The sequence below is a fragment of the Myotis nattereri genome, assembly GCF_964212035.1.
Source record: "Myotis nattereri genome assembly, chromosome: 1".
In the NCBI taxonomy this organism is placed as follows: Eukaryota; Metazoa; Chordata; class Mammalia; order Chiroptera; family Vespertilionidae; genus Myotis; species Myotis nattereri.
In genome coordinates this window covers 207,460,917-207,482,986 of record NC_138075.1, presented here as the reverse complement: position 1 = coordinate 207,482,986, position 22,070 = coordinate 207,460,917, and the positions used below count along the sequence as shown (strand labels likewise).

General features: G+C 41.4%; 1 protein-coding gene across 1 annotated transcript in view; it reads left to right on the top strand.

Moving 5' to 3' along the window:
* The window catches only part of KLF3 (KLF transcription factor 3), a 33,904-nt gene extending 16,332 nt beyond the window's left edge, over positions 1-17,572 (top strand). The window contains exons 3-6 of the mRNA XM_081113937.1: positions 7,452-7,938; positions 8,589-8,739; positions 13,549-13,709; positions 15,493-17,572. Coding sequence (XP_080970063.1) covers positions 7,452-7,938; positions 8,589-8,739; positions 13,549-13,709; positions 15,493-15,674 — 981 coding nt within the window. The 3' untranslated portion in view covers positions 15,675-17,572. The remainder of the gene's footprint in view (positions 1-7,451; positions 7,939-8,588; positions 8,740-13,548; positions 13,710-15,492) is intronic.
* Positions 17,573-22,070: the final 4,498 nt, after the last annotated feature.

Sequence of the window (22,070 nt, the reverse complement as noted above, 5' to 3'; positions counted from 1 at the left end):
TTGTTGGTCAAAGCATTAAAAAAAAAAAAAAGTTTAGCTAGACTGATTTTTTTTTTTTTACATTAATGTGCACCCAGGGACATTTTTAAATTAATTATATATTTTTTAATTTTTGAATGACTTTGTTTTTAATAGAAAAAAATGAACAAAAGCACAATGATGAAGCCCAGAGGGATGGGGTCGGGGAGTCACAGGGCATCCTGCTCCCCAGGCTCCTCTGCTGGCCTGGAGCTGTGCTCCCAGTCTGCGCCTGCTAGCCCCCCTCGATGGCATGGCCATGGCGCTCACAGTCTGGCCTCCTCCCTCTTACCTGCCTGGGCCTCCCGTAGGGAACGACGCCGACCAGTGGCAAACCTCTGCACACAACTCCGGTGTTTGCTCTGGATCTCGATGGCATTCTCTAGCGTGGCCACGGCATCGATGGTCGATGTTCAGCTTTTGCTGTAAGGCTGTCTCGTCCAAGGGCTGTAGCTCCACGCTGCACAGAGCCGAGATGCAGGCCTAAGAGGCATCACAGATGGTGGTCAAGTTGTGGCCTCCCTCCAGGGCCAGCTGCTCAGCCCGGCCCCCTACTCAGGGACATTATTTTTCAAAACCTGTGGGCAGTGTTTACCATGGTGAGGAAGCAATATCTGAATGTACCTATAAGAAATCAGCATCAAGAATATGCAAGATCACCATCCTTATATAGAAGAATTTCTCAAACATGTTGGAGGTTTTCCTTTTTTTAATAGTGGAAGAAAAAGATATTCAATGGCTCTCATAGTGTTTAGGGTGTGTTCCATAGAGCTGACTTAAAAGATGAAAATAAAATAACAACCACTCAGTCCTTTTACATGTAAAAAAAAGTGTATTAAGAATAAAATGGTTTGCTTGAAAAACTATGACAACAGCGATATGGAGCTTTGACTGTGTGAGAGATGCCTGGAGAGAAGCTAGTGGAAGGAAGAGCTTGGCGGGGAGGAGGAATTTTATTTCGCTTGGAAGAGTCTGGGTGGGCGAGAATTGTGTTCCTCGTCTTTTTCAGCACCTAGTGCTCAGCTGGCCCCTCTGTGGGCCGGAATCTTCTAGATGCTGCTTTTGGGCCACCAGGAGACTAGTAATTAGTCCAAGTGTTGATGGGACCTGGGTGACAACAGAAAGGTGTGTCCCACTGCAAAGCAGGGAGGGGCTTAGACCTGAGGGGATCTGGTTTAGCAAATATGAAGTAAGAAGGCAATTCTCTCACTCTGTCTTGCTCTTTCCTTTCACGGGCTTGAAAAATATTCACGAGGGGGAAAACTTGGCCTGAGTTGCATATGAGAAGGTTGGTAATGACACGCTTGCAAAATTAGATCATCCTTATGCATGGGCTGTGGAGGTTCCTGCCAGAAATGTTTGTACAACACACGGGGGTCAGTCGGGGGCCCTTGGAACTGAGTTGCCATGGCTGTCACGAAGCCAGTGACGTGTTTATCACTGGGTGCCATGAAAAGTTAAGTCAGAGTGGCTTTAAGGAAATAACATTTACATTCCAGCATAATAACTGGATAACTGAGTGTCTGAATATGAAAACTGGGCAGTAAGAATTTTATTCATCAAAACAGCGAACTGACTTCTGATGTTATTCAGTGCTGTCATCGCATTCCTCAACCCTTCCCCCAACTATGGCATTGGTCACATTGGAGGAAAATTAAGGTGTAAAGTTTCTCCCATTAATTATATCCTTGAAATATGAATAGGTTTTTAGTACCGGAGAGTATGATTAGTTTTCTAAATGATGCAGAACCATCAATGACGCATTTTACTATTCAGTGTACTTCCAGTGCTTTTAAGCAAGCATGGAAATAGGAGGGCTCCAGAGCCTAATTTCAAGCTAAGAATGAAGCTGCACATTGCTAAGTTAGTTATGATGTGATTAAATGCAAGAAAACGCACTTAACTGAAAACAGGAAGTAAAATGCACTTGAAGATTAATACATGAACCTAGAATATATATAAGTGTTTTTGCAAATAATGGTCATTTTCTCCTTCATGCTCGAGTTTGCGACTTCAGCCAACTCTCACAGAAATTAGTTTGTTTCACCAACAGTTAGTGTCTGTCCTACAGTGAAGTTCCTTTTTAATTCAGTGACACCCAGTTAACTGAAAAATTTGGAGACTAGGGTGCTGTGATTATTTTCTTAACAAAATGAAATAAGCTTTTGTTTTCACTCTTTTAAAAAATATATATTTTTATTGATTTCAGAGAGGAAGGGAGAGGGAGAGAGAGAGAGAAACATCAACAATGAGAGAGAATCATTGGTCAGCTGCCTCCTGCCTGCCCCCCACTGGGGATCAAACCTGCAACCTTCAACCCAGGCACGTGCCCTGACAGGGAATCGAGTCGTGATCTCCTGTTCATAGGTCGAGGTTCAACCACTGAGCCACGCCATCCAGGCTGTTTTAATTCCACATAGAATAAAAGTATCTTATGGTGATTTATCTTCCCTCCCTGCCCCCCTTTTTCTTAAAATGAGAGCATAGCAGAAGCAATCTGCCTATTTGGTATTTTGCTATAATTTAGAGAAAGTGAGGAAATGTCATCTCTCACTTACCCCATATAAGCCTTCCTACCATCCTGTGCTTTGAGGCAAATAGTCAGGCTTGATACTGTCTTTTTGTTTTTTAACATATTTTATTGATTTTTTACAGAGAGGAAGGGAGAGGGATAGAGAGTTAGAAACATCGTTGAGAGAGAAACATGCACACCCCCTACTGGGGATATGCCTGCAACCAAGGTACATCCCCTTGACTGGAATCAAACCTGGGACCCTTGAGTCCGCAGGCCGACGCTCTATCCACTGAGCCAAACCAGTTAGGGCTTGTTACTGTCTTATTAGAAGGTGCAAGAAACAGGAGAGGAGTCCCTGCCTGCTCAGGTCTGTGCCTGGGTCTCTGCTACTTACTCTCAATGCAAAGTTCGCAAAACTGCCAGCAGCTGCCTGAGCCTTTTTTTAAAATTATCATTATTATTATTTGTAAAATTGGAGATTATAATTTATAAACCGTAGACATCATGTGAATGAATGTAAAATGTGCATGTGAAGGAATTGTTTTTACCCATTCATTTCCAAAGAAAGTTAAAGAATTTAACCTAGGAGATGAGAAAGAAAACAAATTTTTAAAAAGTATTCTTTCTTACTCTGTTCCTACAGGAAGGTTACTTTTGAAGAAAGTACATTTCTTTTCCTTTTTTTTTTTTAAATGAAAATTGTTATCTAACAGACTCCTGACAGACTGAGAAGCACTTAACAGCTCCTCTGCTCTGTTCCAGCAGGAACTGTTCACGGCTCTCCCGCGCCTGGTAGAAAGGGAGCTTTCTGCTTGTGTTTGCATAGAGAGGCATGACATTTGCAGTTTCCAGGGTGTGTTTATACACGCACCACACCTTTCTGCCCTGGGAGCCCCACCCTTCGTATGAAGATTCCTTTGACTTGCCATCGCCCTGTCACGGATGTTCACTTCTTTTTCGTATTCGTGAATAGTGAAATAGAGACTTTATCCACTTTAACTCCCTTGTAATGGAAACCTCACCAAAAGTATTCCCAATAAAATAAGGAACTACTGAAATTCTCCCTTGAGTATAAAGTGATAGCTTTGGAAAAGTGTCCCAAACCAACCCTTTTCGAAAAGTAAAGCCAGTACCACCCCCGGATGGAAGGAGGGGGAGAATCCCTTGCGTGAGCCCTGTCCTCAGGCTGCTGGGCTCCAGCACACGGAGCCTCCTTGGCTGAGCATGTGGAAGGGGGAGGGGAGGGTGGCATTGGATGTCCTTCAGTGGCCACAGGCGCTTTTCACACTTGCCTCTGATTCGGATTAGGGGCCCGGCGGCCGCGCCTATTTGCATTGCTTAGTTAGAAGACAGGAATGGTCTGGAACAGAAAGGGAACAACTGTTTGCCAGGGTGTGCACACCCGGAGCAAACCCCGCATCAGTCCTTCCACTGTGGGGCACCGGGTTGTTGCGAGCTGATGGCAGGAGCTTGTGCGCTCCACCCAGTAATCCAAAGGCTCTGATCGACATTGCTAGGAAATGTGCTAGTGAGGCAGTTTGAGGAGCCGCATTTCTTCACCCTTTCGGGAGGCGGCCGGGCTGGAAAGAGTTACTCGTGTGCTCTGCTGTGTGCCCAAAGGTGTCTCCTTACTTTTAGCCCTGTGGCCTCACAAACACCACACCGCAGTCAGCGTAGGGCACAGGGGTCATTCGCTGGAGAGCAGACGCGCAGCAAAACTGCATCGTGTTTAGAATACTTGGCTTTCTGTATGGCTGTCTCTTTTCCTTTATGGCGTGAGAAACCTGGGAATATTATTGACTTTGCCAATCTCCCGGGTCCTCAATTCCTACTTTCCTTAAACTCACCCACAGATAGAAAAATCCAGCAACGACAGCAATAAAAGCGTGTCCTCGTTTTGCTTCTTATTGAGCTGCCAATAACTTGGCGTTAAAATCTAGGTCATAGGGAGCTCTTGGAAGAATAGGGCTGACAGTAAGGGAGAAGCTACATTTTGGTGAGTAGAGTCAACCAATGCTGCCTCCCATCTCCTGACTTTTTGTTTCTAGTATCAGAGCTTCTGCACTTTAGAGAATTATATGTAAAGCAGATTAAACTTTAGAACCAGGGGACATCCTCCCCCCACCCCCCGTGTTTAATTACTTCCTTAAACCCTCATTGTACAGTTTGTAGTATTTTTTTTTGTTAGTGAGTCTTGTGCCTCTTTCAGTATTTCAGTTTAAATATATTTAATGTTAATATTGCTGTATGTTTGGAGCCCTCACAACTTGTGGGGTGCCTGGGTCTGAAGAAAGTTAGAAATAGTCTTTTCTTCATTTGATTCTCTATACATTAACTCAAAGCTGTTTTTAAAAACAACAATTTATATATTGTGGATTTCCTGATTTTATTTCCTTCATGTCTTTGCTTTTAAGCAGATTTATTAATGCATATTCTTCCCTCCCCTCTTTAAATTGTTTCTAAGTGATATACCAGATTTTAATACTAAAAATTAGTATTTTTATTCTATATCTGTTATTGAGAGCCATGCCGTTCAAAAGGCGGTCTGTGCACCTTCTGCCACTTCCCAGTCATTGAGAATCTACAGTTTAACAAGATCCCCGGTGAATTTGTGAAGCCCTGATTAGGAGCAAAGCCCATTTAGTGTACTCCTTGTATGAGAAAAGAGAAGAGAACCATAGGGCTGCAGGGTGTTTAAGCTCAGGCATAGGCTATCTCGTTGAATCTAATTTTGATTTTAGCCTCACAACCTTCTAGGAGGAGCTTTGCCATATCCTGATGGCACCTGTACTGCTAATATTTAGTTAGTAATATTTCTTGCCCTCTTTTATAGAATTGCTTTTGTTAACATAATTTTTTAACAGGGAACATTATATCACTACTGTTTAAAAAAAAAAGTTTTTTCGTATGCATTTAAATAAATGCCTATTTTAAAGCACTGCATGTTCACCGGGCGCCAGGCCGCAGGCGTCACTGTTCTAGACCAGTGGTCGGCAAGCCCATTAGTCAGCAGAGCCAAATATCAACAGTACAACGATTGAAATTTCTTTTGAGAGCCACATTTTTAAACTTAAACTATATAGGTAGGTACATTGTTATTAACTTAATTAGGGTACGCCTAAGGCTTACGAAGAGCCATACTCAAGGGGCCAAAGAGCCACGTGTGGCTCTCGAGCCGCAGTTTGCCGGCCACGGTTCTAGACCATACAGATTATGATGATATGGATAAAGAAAGGACGAAAGAACAAAGTACTTAATCTTAAAGATGAGAAACTTCAAAAGATCAGAATCCAATGAACTGAAAATACTGCCTAGGACCTTTCCCCTGATACTCCATGCTCGGTCAGCCTGCAGTCGAGGCCAGGCGTCTGCATTTCAAAACAGCACAAGTGATTCTGATGCATAGCCAGGTAGAGAGCCATCCAGCAAGACCCGGAGAGGAAAGGGTGGGATCTCTGTCATAAGCCCCGTCAAAAACCACTGCTATCCCACAATGACTTGTAACTCACAATAGTGGCCACTGGAGGGTCTGGGGAGGCTTAGAAATTAACAGTGCATTCAGTCATTTAAGTACAAGTCCCCATTGGTGGGTTTTCTCAGTTGAATCAGGAGCTAGTATTGCCTCAGAATCATAAACACATAGGATTTAAGAGCTGGAAGACTGATACACCAAGGTTGTGGGTTCAATCCCCAGCCAGGGCACATACAAGACTCAATCAATGAATGCATAAGTAAGTGAACAACAAAAACAACTCTCTCTCTCCTTCCCCTCTCCCTTCCTCTCTTCCTCTCTCTAAAACACAATAAATAAATAAAATGTTTTTAAAAGAGCTGGAAGAGAGGCACAGTACATTGCTTATCACTTTCACTGTAAAAGATTCAAATACGAGTGATTTTCTGCAGGAGGACTATACATGTGGTTATTAAAAATTTCCTTAAAATGCCTGCATGTATAGAAAATGGCTGGTGTTTAATTTTTTAAAGCATTCTACAGCAAATACTCATTTTTAAATTATAGTTAAGGAATGGAGCAATTTTAGTGAACTCCATGGCCAAGAACATGAACCAGAATATGCAATTGTGACTTATTTATATTTAAAGCTGGTAGATGAGTTAGGTCATCCTGATATTAGAAGAGAGAAGGGTATTTGAAGGTAAAGTAGGTCAATTGTAGAACAGATCTTAGATTTGGGAGGAAACAAACCATTTTGTCTCTCTTCCAATATCTTCTTAGCTTAGCTTTTGAGAGTGGGGAGCAAGATGTAGAGAACACTGGGCCTCCCTCATTTCGAGCACCAGGTGGCCTGATTTGAGTCATATTATATTAGCTGTTTCTTACAGTTCTGTGTCATCCACAAATGTATAAATCGGGTCATCTTCTACACCATTATCCAAACTGTGCTTAGACCATTGAACAAGTTGGGGCCACAGACATAGTTACCCTAGTGTGGGTGGCCTTCAGTGTTAGGCGAGGAGGGTGACCGGCCATCCTGGTTTGCCTGAGACTGAGGCATTTCCTAGGTCGTAGGACTTTAATACCAAAACCAAGATAGTCCCGGCCAAATCAGGGCTGTTGGATGTCCCAGGCATGGATTCGTCAGCGGCTCCAGCCCACATGCAGCTCTGTTTCTTCATGTTATAAAAAGCGTATCATGAGAAATGTTCAGTGCCCTGCCGCTGGGGTACTCACTAAAGCCAGAGAGGGCATTTCCTGCCAGTTAAGAAGCTCCCTCAGAAAAGCAGCGAGGTCACTTGGCTTGGCTGGTTCTTGGTGAACCCCAGCGCTGACTCCTAATGATTAAAGCCCATAGGCTTCTGTTTCATAACCTGTTGTTGGTAAGAATTTTGCATCTTAATTTGTGTTTGAAGCAAATGTACTTATTTGGCGGTTCCCATGTTGTTTTTTCCTTTCCAATAGTCATACCCATCTAATTACATGGAGTCCATAAAGCCCAGCAAGTATGGAGTCATCTACTCCACACCATTATCCGACAAGTTCTTTCAGACCCCGGAGGTCCTGTCGCACGGGATGCAGATGGAGCCGGTGGACCTGACCGTCAACAAGCGGAGTTCCCCGCCCTCGGCTGGGAATTCTCCTTCCTCACTGAAGTTCCAGTCCTCGCACCGGAGAGCCTCGCCCGGGTTGAGCATGCCATCGTCCAGCCCACCCATGAAAAAGTACTCGCCCCCGCCCCCGGGGGTGCAGCCCTTCAGCATGCCGCTGTCCATGCCGCCGGTGATGGCCGCTGCCCTGTCCAGGCACGGAATTCGGAGCCCGGGGATCCTGCCGGTCATACAGCCCGTCGTGGTGCAGCCCGTCCCCTTCATGTACACCAGTCACCTCCAGCAGCCGCTCATGGTGTCCTTGTCCGAGGAGATGGAAAACTCGAACAGTAGCATGCAAGGTAAATTTCAGAATCTCCAGTGTCTTCACCAGACAGCCTGGGGAGGGTGAAGAAAGCCGAGCCAAGCTCTTCAAAGGAAATATCCCAGTTAGAGTCTGCCTGAGGCATTTCCTTTTGTGTGTGTGTTTTTTGCCTTAAAGTGTTGATACTGGAAGAGCTCCCAAGAATCAGGCTGTCTGTTTAAAGCTATGAAATGATTACTTTCACTATATAATTGTCAACTTTGGGCTGGCAAGAATCTTGACTTTACATTTTGCTTCTTGGAATGCCAGTACGGTTCTAGGTGCAAAGAGGCATTTAATAAATACCTTTAAATCATGGTGATTACTCAGGGCTATTAAAAGCACCTTCTTTATTAGAGTGGTCATGGTCAGAAGACGGGTTAAAAGGAGATAATAAAAAGTCATAAGGAAGAATCATTTGGGGGCTGGTGTCTTTAAAAGTCCAGTTTCCTAGGTACACTGCTTACTGGCAAAATAATGGGCCAGAGAAACAAGAATCCCCTCAGATTCATTGCTGCTCTGATTTGCCAAAGGCAGATAAATAGTCACACATCAGTGTTATAGATGGGACCCTGTGCAATAAGCTTTTTTACAAGCTAAAGTTGGTATATTGTACACACAGTGACTTTTCTATTTTTATTTTTTTAGTACCTGTAATTGAATCATATGAGAAGCCTATATTACAGAAAAAAATTAAAATAGAACCGGGGATCGAACCACAGAGGACAGATTATTATCCTGAAGAAATGTCACCCCCTTTAATGAACTCAGTGTCCCCCCCGCAAGCATTGTTGCAAGAGTAAGTATATTTAGGTCTACCCAGCATTTGGGTAGCAGCATGCATCTCGGGACCTGGAATGGAAGCCCAAGCTTCCAAGATGTGGTGTGTGGATTGCCAGGAACGCCCTATAGCATGTGGCAGCCACGGGGCAAGATGAGGGGATCTCTCCAAAAACAATGCTCTGTTACACGGACAGCATTATGACAGTGACTTCCAGTTACCACTGAGTTGGTCACCCATGATTTTGCCACCTTACCACACATATTGTTTTTATCTTATTTGTTCCCTCTTCCAGACTCCACACATAGTTTTTCCAGAATCTTAATCCCACCGTGGATTGAATCTGGTGTTCTAAATATTCAAGGTTGAATCATGAAAACTCCATATGGACCCATGTCATACTCCTGCTTGTCACTTCCAATAGAGTCTCCTGTCTCCAGGATGAGGAATGTCTTGCATTAAAATCTTCAGGCCAACCACAAGTCCAAGAAAGTCACTCCCAAACAAGTGGTGGCAACAGAAATTGACCGTGTAGCTCAGAGAAGCCCAACCATGACACAGCTTATTCTCTAGTCACTTAAATCCTGCCTGCCCCTAGAATGTTCCGTCTGCTTTGGGACTGCCATGGAGGGGAAAGTTCAGGCTGTGTTGGTCAGCAACCAAATACCTGAACGGTGGTTTGTTGTTCGTCTAACTTGCTGTAATATGACAGTGCCACACACAGGTTAAATAATACCACTGATGGGATTGCCACTGTAGGTAACCTTGAAGCTTACCAGTGATGACGCTGGAAGCTGTGTTTGAAGTAGTTCAGAAACTGGTCTTTGGGTCTGACATCTTGGATCCCAGCTCCACTCCCTACCATATGTATGACTTCGGGCTAATCACTTAATCTTGTTGTCTCTTTCCTCTCTATTTTCATTATTGGCCATAATTATTCTTCTCACTCTAATTGTCTTGTGTTCTGGTGCTTTTCACATTGGATTTAGTGGCCAGCTTCTTAGTACTGAGGCAGCAATTGCCTCCCAAGTCACTTTTCTCCACCTTAAGCACATGTTCTGCCCACCTGGCTACTTGATCTTTTCCACCCCTCTCCCCTGAACAGTTAATAATTCTGCAACAGAATATGAATTCTCTGATTTTACTGGAATTCCAAATATTATAATTGTATCCACATTCAACCCAAGTAGATGCCCTTGTAGTAGCTCACGTATTAATTGCCCAGTGAACCAAATCACAGTCAATTTCTGTTGTTGTCATGTACTTGCTGGTAGGTGGAGAATGAATTTTCTTGCCCAGCCACATTGGTAATAGAGTGTCTGATGGACTTGTACATTACTGCTTTTCAAAATTGCATCCCCTCCACCTCCAAAGGAAACTTTTCCAACTTTTATTCTCCCATAACAAGCATATGGGAGACAGGAAATGGAGAACTGAGGAGCCAGACATTAGATAACTCGCCTGTAATCACACTGTTCACAGCAAGAGGGGCCTGGGCTTGATCTCCTGCACCCGGATGAGGGCTCTTCCTGCCATTTTTAACCCATATCTAGCTGATTGCATCTGCGCATGCACTCGAGTGAAAGGAGAAAACAAACTATCCAAAACGGATACATCGTGTAGGCTGCACTGCTGCTTTTATTTATGATGACGGGTGTCTCTGGCAAGGTAACTGGCAATATGACTTGCACTTGTAATTGTTCCTACACAGATGATGGAAAAGATGCTCTAAAACCAATTGCCCCCATAGGGAGCGATCCATTGACTGAAAGGGGTTATTCCAAAGCCCAGGTTATTACGAATTACAGTGTGAAGCATTCTGGTATTTGAAAGCAATATGCTGTGCCCTGAATGCTGCTGAAGATAAAATACTTTTTCTCTTCTTTCTTATTTTAAGTAATGGTCTTTGGATGATCTCAAGCTGGATGGCTTTTAATGATTAATGAGCAAGATGCTTAGTCTAATGCTGACCTAAGAATGCATTTTGCTTCTCAAAAAACTCAACAGATTAGCCACAACTGGGACATGTACTCTCCAAGTGATTTTCTCACAGATGTGATTAAGTAATGTCTTGGAGTGTGCCCAGTAGCAGCCCCCATAGGAAACCAGCTAGCCAGGAAGGAATCCTTGGAAACCAAGCGCCTAGTAGCATTATGATGAGGCAGCCCCAATATTTGCCTCAAGAAAACCTTTCTTTAGAGGCAGACTTCAAAACACAGCTTTGAAATCCATTTGCTTGACCATGGAGCTACGTGCTCTAAAATTATTTGTAAAGGCACTCAAGTGTATATCAAATTGCTTCTGCTGTATATTTGCATGTGTGAGAATGTATAACAAACAGCTTAAGAAGAAAAAATCAAACAGCTTAAGGATCAGGTTGTTCCATTTAGTTGTATATATGATTGGTAGCAAACTTGAGAGGTCGGCTTAGCTCAAAGCAATGACCAGGTCTCCGATATTTAATAGCTGTTCTAACTTCTTGGTTGTAATGTTCCCAAACGGCCTCTTTTAAAATGAGTAGTGAGGAGGCCAAGAAGGGTGAGATCCCAAGATCCTGATCTCTAGCCTCAGCCTACACTAACATCTGGCTCTTTAGAGATGGGGCTGCTCACCACCCTCAGAACGGTGGTGCCTTTCGAGGTAGATGTTAGCTGGTATAGAGATTTCCTTATCCGGTGTGGAGACATTAAAAGAACAAAACAACACGCTTCATGAAATTAAACAATGTAGGGGCTACATTTACAAATAGATTTCAGAACCTTGAATTATGAACAGCTACCGTTGAGTAGATTTACATCTGGAACAGATATTGTTCTCTTTTTTTAAAAAAAAAAATAAAAATATTTTTTACTTTAGAGAGAGGGGAAAGGAGAAGAGGAAGAGAGAAACATTAATTGGTTGCCTTCTATATGTGCCTCAACCAGGGACTGAACCGAAAACCCAGGTATGGGCCCTGGCCTGGAATCAAACAGGCAACCTTTCCGTACACAGGACAACATTTAACCACTGAGCCACTCCGGCAGGGCCACGTATTATTCTTAAATGCTTTGTGTACATTACAACCACCTTCAGAGATCGTATCATCCTCCCCATTCCACAGAGCGGGATAGCAACACCTTGCCCCCAGGGTCCCAGGGTCCCAGGGTCCCAGGGGCTATCTGTTCCAGAGCTGGGACTGTCAGCTGGGATTTAAGCTAGAGCACACAGCTCTTTAGCATACCTTTATGCACACAACAAGCAACTGGAAAACACATTCCTTAACTACTACACAGAAACTATTAGGCTGATTCGCAACCCATAAAATCTAACAATTGGGAGAGACTTCTAAAATCATCTAATATTCTTTCAGTATCCCAGAGCATATGAGATACATTTAATCATTTTTTTCCTCAGAATTTTATTTCCTGAAGGTCTCTTAGTGAAAATGAAACATTTTCAATCAGTGGAATTAAAGTTGAAAGTTAAAAATAAACTGATAACCTTTTCCTTTTTATTGAAGAATTTTAAATTGATAAAAAAAAAAACTATATCTGTTCATAAACTTCTCACTTCTCTATTTTCTCTGTATATTTATAAAATTTGAGTCTTGTCTTTTTCCCCCCTCACTAGTTCATGTTCACTTTTCCATGTATTTAAACTTGGCCATTTGTTTTTCTGTATCACCCCTTTAAGGATCAGGGTAGGAAGGTAAAGTGACAGTTTTCTTTGCTAATAATAAAAGTGAGAAAATGTGAGGTCATTTAAATACAGCTTTGATTTTCTTCTAGTTGCTTCCTAGCATGCCTGAAAAAGTTACTGATAAAAGACATGTATTTAAATTTTAACCAAGATAAAAAATCAAGTTTCATTTCAGGGATTCCCTTTTGATTTATATAATTAAATTTTATTATCTTTTTTTTAATCTCATTAAGTTCCTTTTTTCCTTCTCACCAATCTTTTTTCTCCCTTTGCACACTTGTGTAAAGCATTCATATGTTATGTGGAACATCTTAAGAACTTTAGGTTCAAATTTTTTAAAATACATATTTTTTTATTGATTTCAGAGAGGAAGGGAGAGGGAGAGAGAGGTAGAAACATCAATGATGAAAGCGAATCATTAATTGGCTGCCTTCTGCATGCCACACTGGGGCTCAAGGTCACAACTGGGGCATGTGCCCTGACCAGGAATTGAACCATGACCTGGTTCATAGGTCGACGCTCAACCACTGAAAGTCCACAGTAATGATGTTTAACATGATTTGATTTATGCAAATGCAGGATATGAGTCTGGGCGAGAGCAATCAGGGAGGTAGGGAGAATGTCAGGGGTCCCTGAGAGGGCTGACCTACAGTGTGGTTGCCTGAGACTTAGGAATCTGACCTTTCCCTAAAGAACAATAAATGAAAGTAAGGATGGCCTGTGAATAGTAGTAGAGTGTCCAGCATTACCTAGGGCCACAACATTCTATAAACCGGCAAATTTTTATTGAGGCAAAGAGACTTCTAGCACTTTGCACCTCCCTGCAGCGTAGCACCTAACTCTTCTTACTGTCATTACTTATCTACATGTCTGTCTCCCCCTAGAGTGTGAGCTCCTCGAGGGCAGGAACCCTGTTTTTATTCATCTTTGTGTCCCGGTGCCAAGCACAGTGCCTGGCTTATGGTAGGTGCTCACTCAATGTTTGTTGAATGAATATAGCAGTGCTTCTTGGGTTGATGAGCTAATTTCTTTTTGTTTATTTTGTTGGGTTTTGTTTGTTTTTGCCCAGTGTTGTTAATGCTTTTGGTAGAGTAAAGAAAAGGAAGAGCCTTCCACTCAACATTTTGCATTTAACGTTGCCTTTCACAGGAATCACCCTTCAGTCATAGTGCAGCCGGGGAAGAGACCTTTACCTGTGGAATCTCCAGACACCCAAAGGAAGCGAAGGATACACAGATGTGATTATGACGGATGCAACAAAGTGTACACTAAAAGCTCTCACTTGAAAGCACACAGAAGAACACATACAGGTATCAGAAATATAAGACTCACTTTCTTCCTAAGAATTAGACTACAAGGTTAAGTCAGAGGTTATTATAATGAATTTTTTTCAGGCATCTGAAAGTTACCATAGTCATTTACAGATGTCTCTGTCATGATAGATGAAGTATTTTGTTATGATTTACTTTTGTAATAAGGAGAATAGATTCTAGGTCATCGCTGTAGGAAGGTCAATCACTTGTCGTTCTGCACTCTGCAATGAAGGAGAGAGAAGGGGATGGATCCTCCGGTGGAACAGAGGGGAGAGTGCTCTTAACTGTGGGCCGATTTTACCAGGATGTGGTCTTCCTATGGGCTCTTCTATGGCAAATGTACATCAAGAATTATGTACAGAATTATGGCAAATGAACTGCAGTTCACAATAGTAAAAATCAGCTCTTTACGCAGAACAAATAAATGCAGCAGTTTATAGAAGCTGAATTTGGGTAAATCCTTGCTTCTAAAACTGAGGGAACATCTATGTGATTGCCTGCCATATTTGTTCTAGAATATTTTCCATCGTGCCCAGTCTCGAATACAGAGTGTGCAGCCAGATCTTATGAAAATTGTTGTATAGGTGAAGAAAACATGAAATTGTTCCATGGGCTCTTCAACATTTTGTAGCAAAGTATCTTAAGGAAATTGTGTAAAAATGTTGTAAATAATCCGATTAATTGTAGTAAGTACTGGTGATTAATGTTTACTATAGGTCACATCTGACCCAACCTCAGACTCTTCAGTATGAAATTCTAGTGTGATAGGGATTCGCCTCTGTATACATTGTTCTTAACTCAGGATGTAGATTATTTTTTTTATTCTTATGAGTCATTCTTATGAGGAATATTTAAACAGAAGACTCTGGTATTTGGAAGAAAAAAGGGCAGGAAAGTGTCTAGCACAGTGGAAGTGAGTTTTTCATTGAATTCTGGGAGAGGAAGCCAGGGAAAATCAACCTACCTATAGCCTGCATTTAGAGGAACACCCAATCACCAAACCTATGTCAAATAGATTCGTAAAAGCATCTCCAGGAGATTAATGGGACAACCCTGAGGTGGATGCTACCCGATTCCAGCCTGAGATTAAAAAGACCAAATTGAATGTTGGTGTAACAATTCAGATGTGGGCAAAATACCTCTTAGCATTTATATTCTGTGCTGCAAAGCAGAGAATACAAATTCTGAATATCTCATTGAAGTGCCAAGGAATGGTAGTCTATAAGGTTTCTAGAGAACAAGGGATGGAAATTAGTTAGTGGGGCCCATTACCTATTTTTACTAATTTAAACATGGAAGCCATTAACAGCCTTTTCATTTGTGAGGGTCTTCCTGATGGCTCTCCCTAGGGTGTTCTCATAAGGGTCTTCTGTCCTCACCTGCAAATGACCCTGACCCTACAGGAGGGGCGGGAGACACCCGGCTGTAGGGTGGGGAGGCATCACTATAGTGTTAGTACTTCCGGATGAAAGCATTATACTTAGGCATAGTTATTATCCATTAAACAAAAGCTAAGATGTTGAAATCTCCAACAGATATTTCAGTTGATAGAGACTTCAGATTTTTTTTTTTTTTTTAAAGAGAATTAATGTTTTCTTGCTTGTCCTGTAGTGGTTTATAAGATAATGTTACTGAGGGACAAATGGATAAACATACCTTGGAAATAATATATGTCAAGAGCTTTAGCTCAGACATTTGAATTTTACTGCCTTTACTAATTATCAGTCTTTTTCTATCAGAAAAAAAATAATAATAAGCTCTTTTCACTTTCTTTTTGCAGGAGAAAAACCTTACAAATGTACATGGGAAGGATGCACATGGAAGTTTGCTCGGTCTGATGAACTAACAAGACATTTCCGAAAACACACTGGAATCAAACCTTTCCAGTGTCCGGACTGTGACCGCAGCTTCTCCCGTTCTGACCACCTTGCCCTACATAGGAAACGCCACATGCTAGTTTGAATGTCTCCGTCTCCGCCTCGGCACGCGGCTCCCCACTCGCCCAGCTCTCTCTGTCCTCCCTCCCGTTGTCTAACTCATTTTTTACATGTACATTTTAATTTTGATTCAGCTGGTCTGAATCTCTGAATTTATATCAGTCAAACTTCCATATGGTCAGTAGTAAATATTCTCTAATCCTCCCTCCTTACCACGGGTCAGACCTAAAGAATGTGAACACTTTTTTTTTTCCGGGGATGCTAAGCAAACCCTTCTTACAGATAATTTTAATGTAATGAGAACAAGGGAACGTGTAAACAAACAGAACCAGTTGTTGGTTTGTCCATGTATTCCTCAAAAGAATGTCAAAAGTAAATGTGTTAGAAATACAGTATCCAGCCTGCTAGTCCTTGCCAGAGACAGTCACACCTCTGAACCCTGTGGTTGCAGTTTGTGCTGCACCGAGAAAAGACGGGTGGACCCCTGCACAGGTCAGCTAGAAGGGCAGCAAGATTCCAGGCGAGTACAGTCAGCTCTCCCATTATCCTTCACCAATCTTGCTTGTCAAGTTGGATTTATCACTTCATCGACATTAAGTCCTTTACCCTCCTTCGTGCCTGCAGCTAATAAGGAGGACTTTGCCACCAGTGGAAGATAAGCTAGAGTTGTTGACATAGGGAGGTGATCTGTCAGTTCAAGGGATGGAGGCTGTATTTGCATCGCATGGAGTTGGAGCAAAGGGGCATTGAGCAAGGGGGCAGAGGAGGAAGCCAGCCAGGGGTTTTCAGTGAGATTTCATCATTTGGTTAGCTGTGCAGTGCGTTCCTAGAACTTCGGTCTCTGCATATTCAACTGTGCAGGACCGTCCAGCAAAGCCAAATACTGATGGGGTTACACAGGTACCAACCTCCAGTCCTACAGTGTCCTTAATATAGATCATCAAGCATTGAGAGCAGGGACACCACAAAAATATTTGCCCAGTAATGGTAAAGAATCTTTTGGATGGGGGTCTGAATGGCCGCCTTTACCAAACCTACTGAGAGCCTTTTTGCAAACAGGGAAACGTTGAGTGGTAATTATATTCCCGTATCAAATTACTCACATAGCTTTCATACAGAAAGTCTGTGTGAGTGACAAGGTGCCAAACTGGCTGTCATTGATGTTCATGACACATATCACAGATAAGCATCTGCTAAGTAGATTCATTAAGACCTGAGTGACGCTATTTGTAAATAGTTGTGAAGCACACAGACCTTTACTGGGGGGGGACAGATTCCTAAAAAATAGAAAATCACAGTTCAGGGATTCATAGATGTAGCTCAACAATTCCCAAAGTTTACTGTCGGAGCTGGCACTCTCACTACCAAGTATCCTGTCAGAACAAACTGAAAATGACTCGTGTTCATGTTCAAGACAAATAGCACCGTTATTTGGGGGACATTTCTCAAAAGTAGGCTTTTGAGCATCATAGTCTAAATGCCAATAAAAATAATTCATGTGTAGAAATGCCTTGGTTCTGAATTTGAAGAAAGTGGCAACGGTGGTCAAAAGTGGGCACACGTGACCAAGTGCCCCTTCATAAAGGATGGAGAAGAGAAGAATGGCATCCTGAAGATTCGTCCGAGCCACAACTCAGGATCCAGTACAACTTTAACTGGGAGGAATACGCTGTTTTCAAAGCATCAGTGAAGAAGTGATTCTGGAGGCCTGCGAATTGTGTGGGGAGCTTACTTTGGCACTGTGTCAATGAAAGTAGTTGTAAGGACTGCACACCTAGAGGTCCCACTCAACAGCTCTCTGAACCAACTGAAAGGAAATGTACAGAAATGCAAAATAATTTGTTATCTGGCACTTGGTTTTTACTTTTTTTTTAAGCACTGCAAAATTCATTTAGAATATTAAAACATCCTAATTGGGCCTTTTCTTTGTTGTTGTGTGTTTGGTTGCAACTAAGATATGAATTGAGGGATTAAAAAAAATAGCTCTTGGGAAAGTAGGTATTGTCTGTATTGTAAATACTTCGACACATTCATGCCAAAGTGTTTATTTCTTGAAATGGTTCTTCCACAACACACCGAAGAATTAAGTTTGAATGCAAGGGACATTTTTTGTTTTGATGGAGAAAACCAGTTTATGTATATTCTAACCACAGAAGGTGGGAAGGGGGATGAGAAAGGGTAGAGTTGATCTTTCTATAATGAGATTTGAGTCAGTCCAATTAATAGAAAGCTTCATGGGTTCTGATGAAATTTAATGTTTGCTACGGCATATCAAAATTCTGTTCAAAAGTACAAGCAAACCCCTGCAGAGGCTATTACATTATACTTAGCTTGCTTAGATTATGTTAACAGTTGATTAACAAAGTTCCATTTTAACTGAAAGAACCATCCAGAGAAGCCATCATTCTCTGTTCCCTTGCTGGTCTACATACTTTTGTTACCAATTGGCTCTCCAAATCTTCCTTTTACATATATATATATATATATATTTGTATCTTACTATCATAGTTGAGAAATTTAGTTTCTTAGTCGTTTATAGCTGTTATTGTGGGAGACCTCAAATAAGATAAGATGCCCTTGAGTGTGTGGTTTTAGTGATGTGCCATCTTACTATCAATGGCAATTTTAATTGCAATATTCAAGTTGATGAGGATGATTTGTAAGCATGGAGCTAGTGTATAAATTGTTACAGAATTTATTCAGTTATTATCCAAGTGTCAGAAAAATTAAATCTGAATCCATCATACGTTAGAGTTTTAAAATGTGAATCTACATCGTAAATGGGCATTAAACATTCTGAAGCGCCTTGTTTGGAGAATGTCAGCAGCATAGCTACGTTCAGCTAACGAAATGCTAAACATGCAGAAGCTTCAAGAGCCTTGGGACAGATTTTCAGGGAACTACATATGTACATGTATATTTCACTATTAAACACCCACCAGCACTATCAGTGTTGCACTAATGTGGAATTTGAAAGACTAGTATATTGCTGATACTGTATATCTGCACATCTTTCCTGGTTAGATTGTTTTAAAGACAATCTCAAAGATCTAAAGTTTTAAAGTAAATCCATTGGTTTGAAAATATTGTCATCTTGAAGGAATCACTCTCATACATGAAGTTGCTCAGAGCGGTATTTATTCTCTTCTTGGTCAAGGTTAACAATTTCTAAATGATTGCAAATCCACTTATGAAATAATACATTTACAAAGCCATTTTCCATGCATTAAACGAGGGCTACAATATTATGTTTTACAAATACTAGCACTTTTTTTTTTTTTTTTTTTTTTGCTGATATGTACTTAGTGTTAGAGGGTCAAAATAATCTTTCTGCTTAGCATCTCTTAAACCATACCTGCAAGTATAGCAGGATTATTACATTTACAGTACTTTAATACTTGTATAAACTATGCAGAAATTTTTAATAAAGTGTAATATATTTTATAAGCTAATAAGACTGAATGGGTAAAGGTTTTTAGCATGCATTAGTATACTTGCAAATACTGAAACATTTTGGTAATCTTTCTTACTAAAGATGTGAATGTTTAATGTACCTTCTCTGTTTCTACTCTGTAGTCCAATGGGAATTCAGTAATGACATTTTGTCATGTCAAACTGTGAACATAAATTTGTACTGTACAGTCCTCATATACTATATACAGTATGCAATATATGTATTATATACTTGTTAATAAAACCATCAGAATATTAAATGTGATCATGTGATTACTATAGATGCAGTGATCACAAGGAACAAAACTTAGCAATGTAGCACGTGAGAGACCCTGCTCAGAAATTTCCAAGCAAATCCCTCTGATAGGCAATCATTGTTGATGGAGGGAAAGAAAAACAGATCTAATTGGAAGATGCACTAAAGAAATTAACTCAGCCCTAAAGCATTGTCCCTGGATTTCTGATTATGGCAACAGGAAATCTAAGCACAAACCATAAACCTGCAGACAACCGGCATAAATCTACAAACTCATCTAATGCATTCTTGGAGTGGTCAGTTATTTATGAGCCTTACCTGCTTCCAAAAAAACGTCAGTGCCTTGTATTAAGAGGCATGTGTTAAATACTTTGCTTTTTAAATAAGATAAAGGTGAGTCAGGCAAAAGACGGTGCATTAAAGTGAGTAATTCTGGATAAACATTTTTAGTAAGCCATGTCCATGGACACTGCGGTGTCTGCAGCATCACAGGAACAATTCGTTTCTAATGAGGATTTAGAGTTATTTTGTTAAAAGCAAAATGTAATTACCTTCCCTCTACCCACCCCCCCCCCCCCACCCCCAAACGCAACTGTAACTGAGATATTGGCTTGTTCAATCTCAAGCAGCTTCCTCCAGCCCGAAGTTCATCTTAGTAAAATACAAGATAATGTCTGGCTGGCACTTACCACGTGACTTGCCGTCACAGGCTGGGGCTTGGAAGGAGGTTGGGAGAAGGTTGAGCTCAGCCTTTCCCAGGAAACTGCTTTTATACTGAGATATGTGACCAGAAGCTCAAAAAGGTATTGTATGTAACATATGTCCTAAAGCAGTGATGGCGAACCTATGACACGTGTGTCAGAGGTGACACGCGAACTCATTGTTTTGGTTGATTTTGTTAAATGGCATTTAAATATATAAAATAAATATCAAAAATATAAGTCTTTGTTTTACTATGGTTGCAAATATCAAAAAATTTCTATATGTGACACGGCACCAGAGTTAAGTTAGGGTTTTTCTAAATGCTGACATGCCGAGCTCAAAAGGTTCACCATCACTGTCCTAAAGGCACATTGGCTTGGATTAGTAGATGATTGGCTGTAATGCTTACATTATACTTCCTATACCGGAGAGATGACCCTTGATGAGTTCAAAATGAGACCAACCTAGGAGATTGTATGTTAAAGCTGGATTCTGCCAAGGTGAGTGATGAAGATGTGACAAGCATAGATTTTATGAGAAACTATTGAGGAGTGGTTGAACAAAGTAAGGATGTTCAGTGCATGCATACACACACACACACACACACACACACACTCATAATCATTGCCCAATATTTTAAATGCTGTTGGGCTGAAGAAGAAGGGATTGGGAGCCTTGCTGGGGGTCAAGCTATCAATTCTAGTGTGCATTAAAGAAAGGAAGTGCCTCTGTTCAGATGGTAGTAAAAACATATAGATGTATAAGTTAAGCTATTCAAGACTAGAGTGTGTGTGTGTGTGTGCGCGTACTTGCGCGTGCAAAACTTAATGACTTGCCCTTCAAGGGTACATTCATTTTGATGTGTAAATTGAACCTGTTATCATTTCCTGTTATCTGAGGTGGCCACGGTCATAATGGCTAGTAATGGTGCAGTATATATGTAGAGTGACTCCCAAATTAGTATGACACATGTTGTCAATTAGAATTCTTTTTAAAATTTTTACTTAACAGGGGTGTGGGGGTGCAGTTCTCACCAAGTTTAGGTAGACATGTTTATTGCTTTGAATGCTTCTGCTCATTACGTCCCTGGTTTTTTATTTCCTATGAGCATCCTGAATGGTCTGGGTTAAGGAGAGAAGACAGAAGCTGGATCTTCAGGCTCTTAGACCATATCTCTTTCACACTGAATGCATTTGATGTTTCTTCCTTCTCTCAAGACTTAGTGTATTAGTATTCTCCAGAGACATAGAACCAGTATTCCCCTGCCCCAGCTCAGGCCTCTGGGACTATCACGGGAGTCCATCACTGTCTTACTTCAATCCTCCACAGCAGCCGCCAGGGCCGTCCTTCCAAAACAAAGATCTGATCATGTTGCTGCTCCACCTTTTAAAAGCCTTCCATGGCACTCACTGGCACCTGAACTGGTTCTTCTTAATTCAGCCCTGCCCTCCCCCTGCCCAAGCCTTATCTATTATCATTAATTGAGCATGTACTGTATGCTCAGCACTATTCTAAGCACTTGAGGGTATTAATTAGTTCAATTCTCAACCCTGTAAGGCATGTAACTATTATCATTCTCTTTATGCAGATGGAAATTGAGGCACAGACAGGTTCAGTAACTTGCCCAAGTGGATGAAAATGGGACACATACTAAACCTAACAAGCTCAGGGAGGCCTATGTGGTGGCCTTGCTAACTCAGTAACCACATAGGATGGTCTGAAATTACAGCTTTTTAACTAAAAGCAGATTATGGTGGGTAGTCATGGCCTAGGCTAGAATCCTCCCTGACAAAAGTCAATCTTTACCTTAATTGAGCCTGTCTATTGTCTTTTTGCGCCTACTATAACAAAATGTCAAAGAAATCTCCCTTTCTCTGGACCCCTCAAAGCACAGGTACCTCACCAGCAGAAACCACAAATCCCCTCATTGTTATTGCTATCATGTTACTTGTTGACACATAACTATCTTGTACCCATCTGTGTAAGAGAAGGATGAGCCTATCTGCTTTA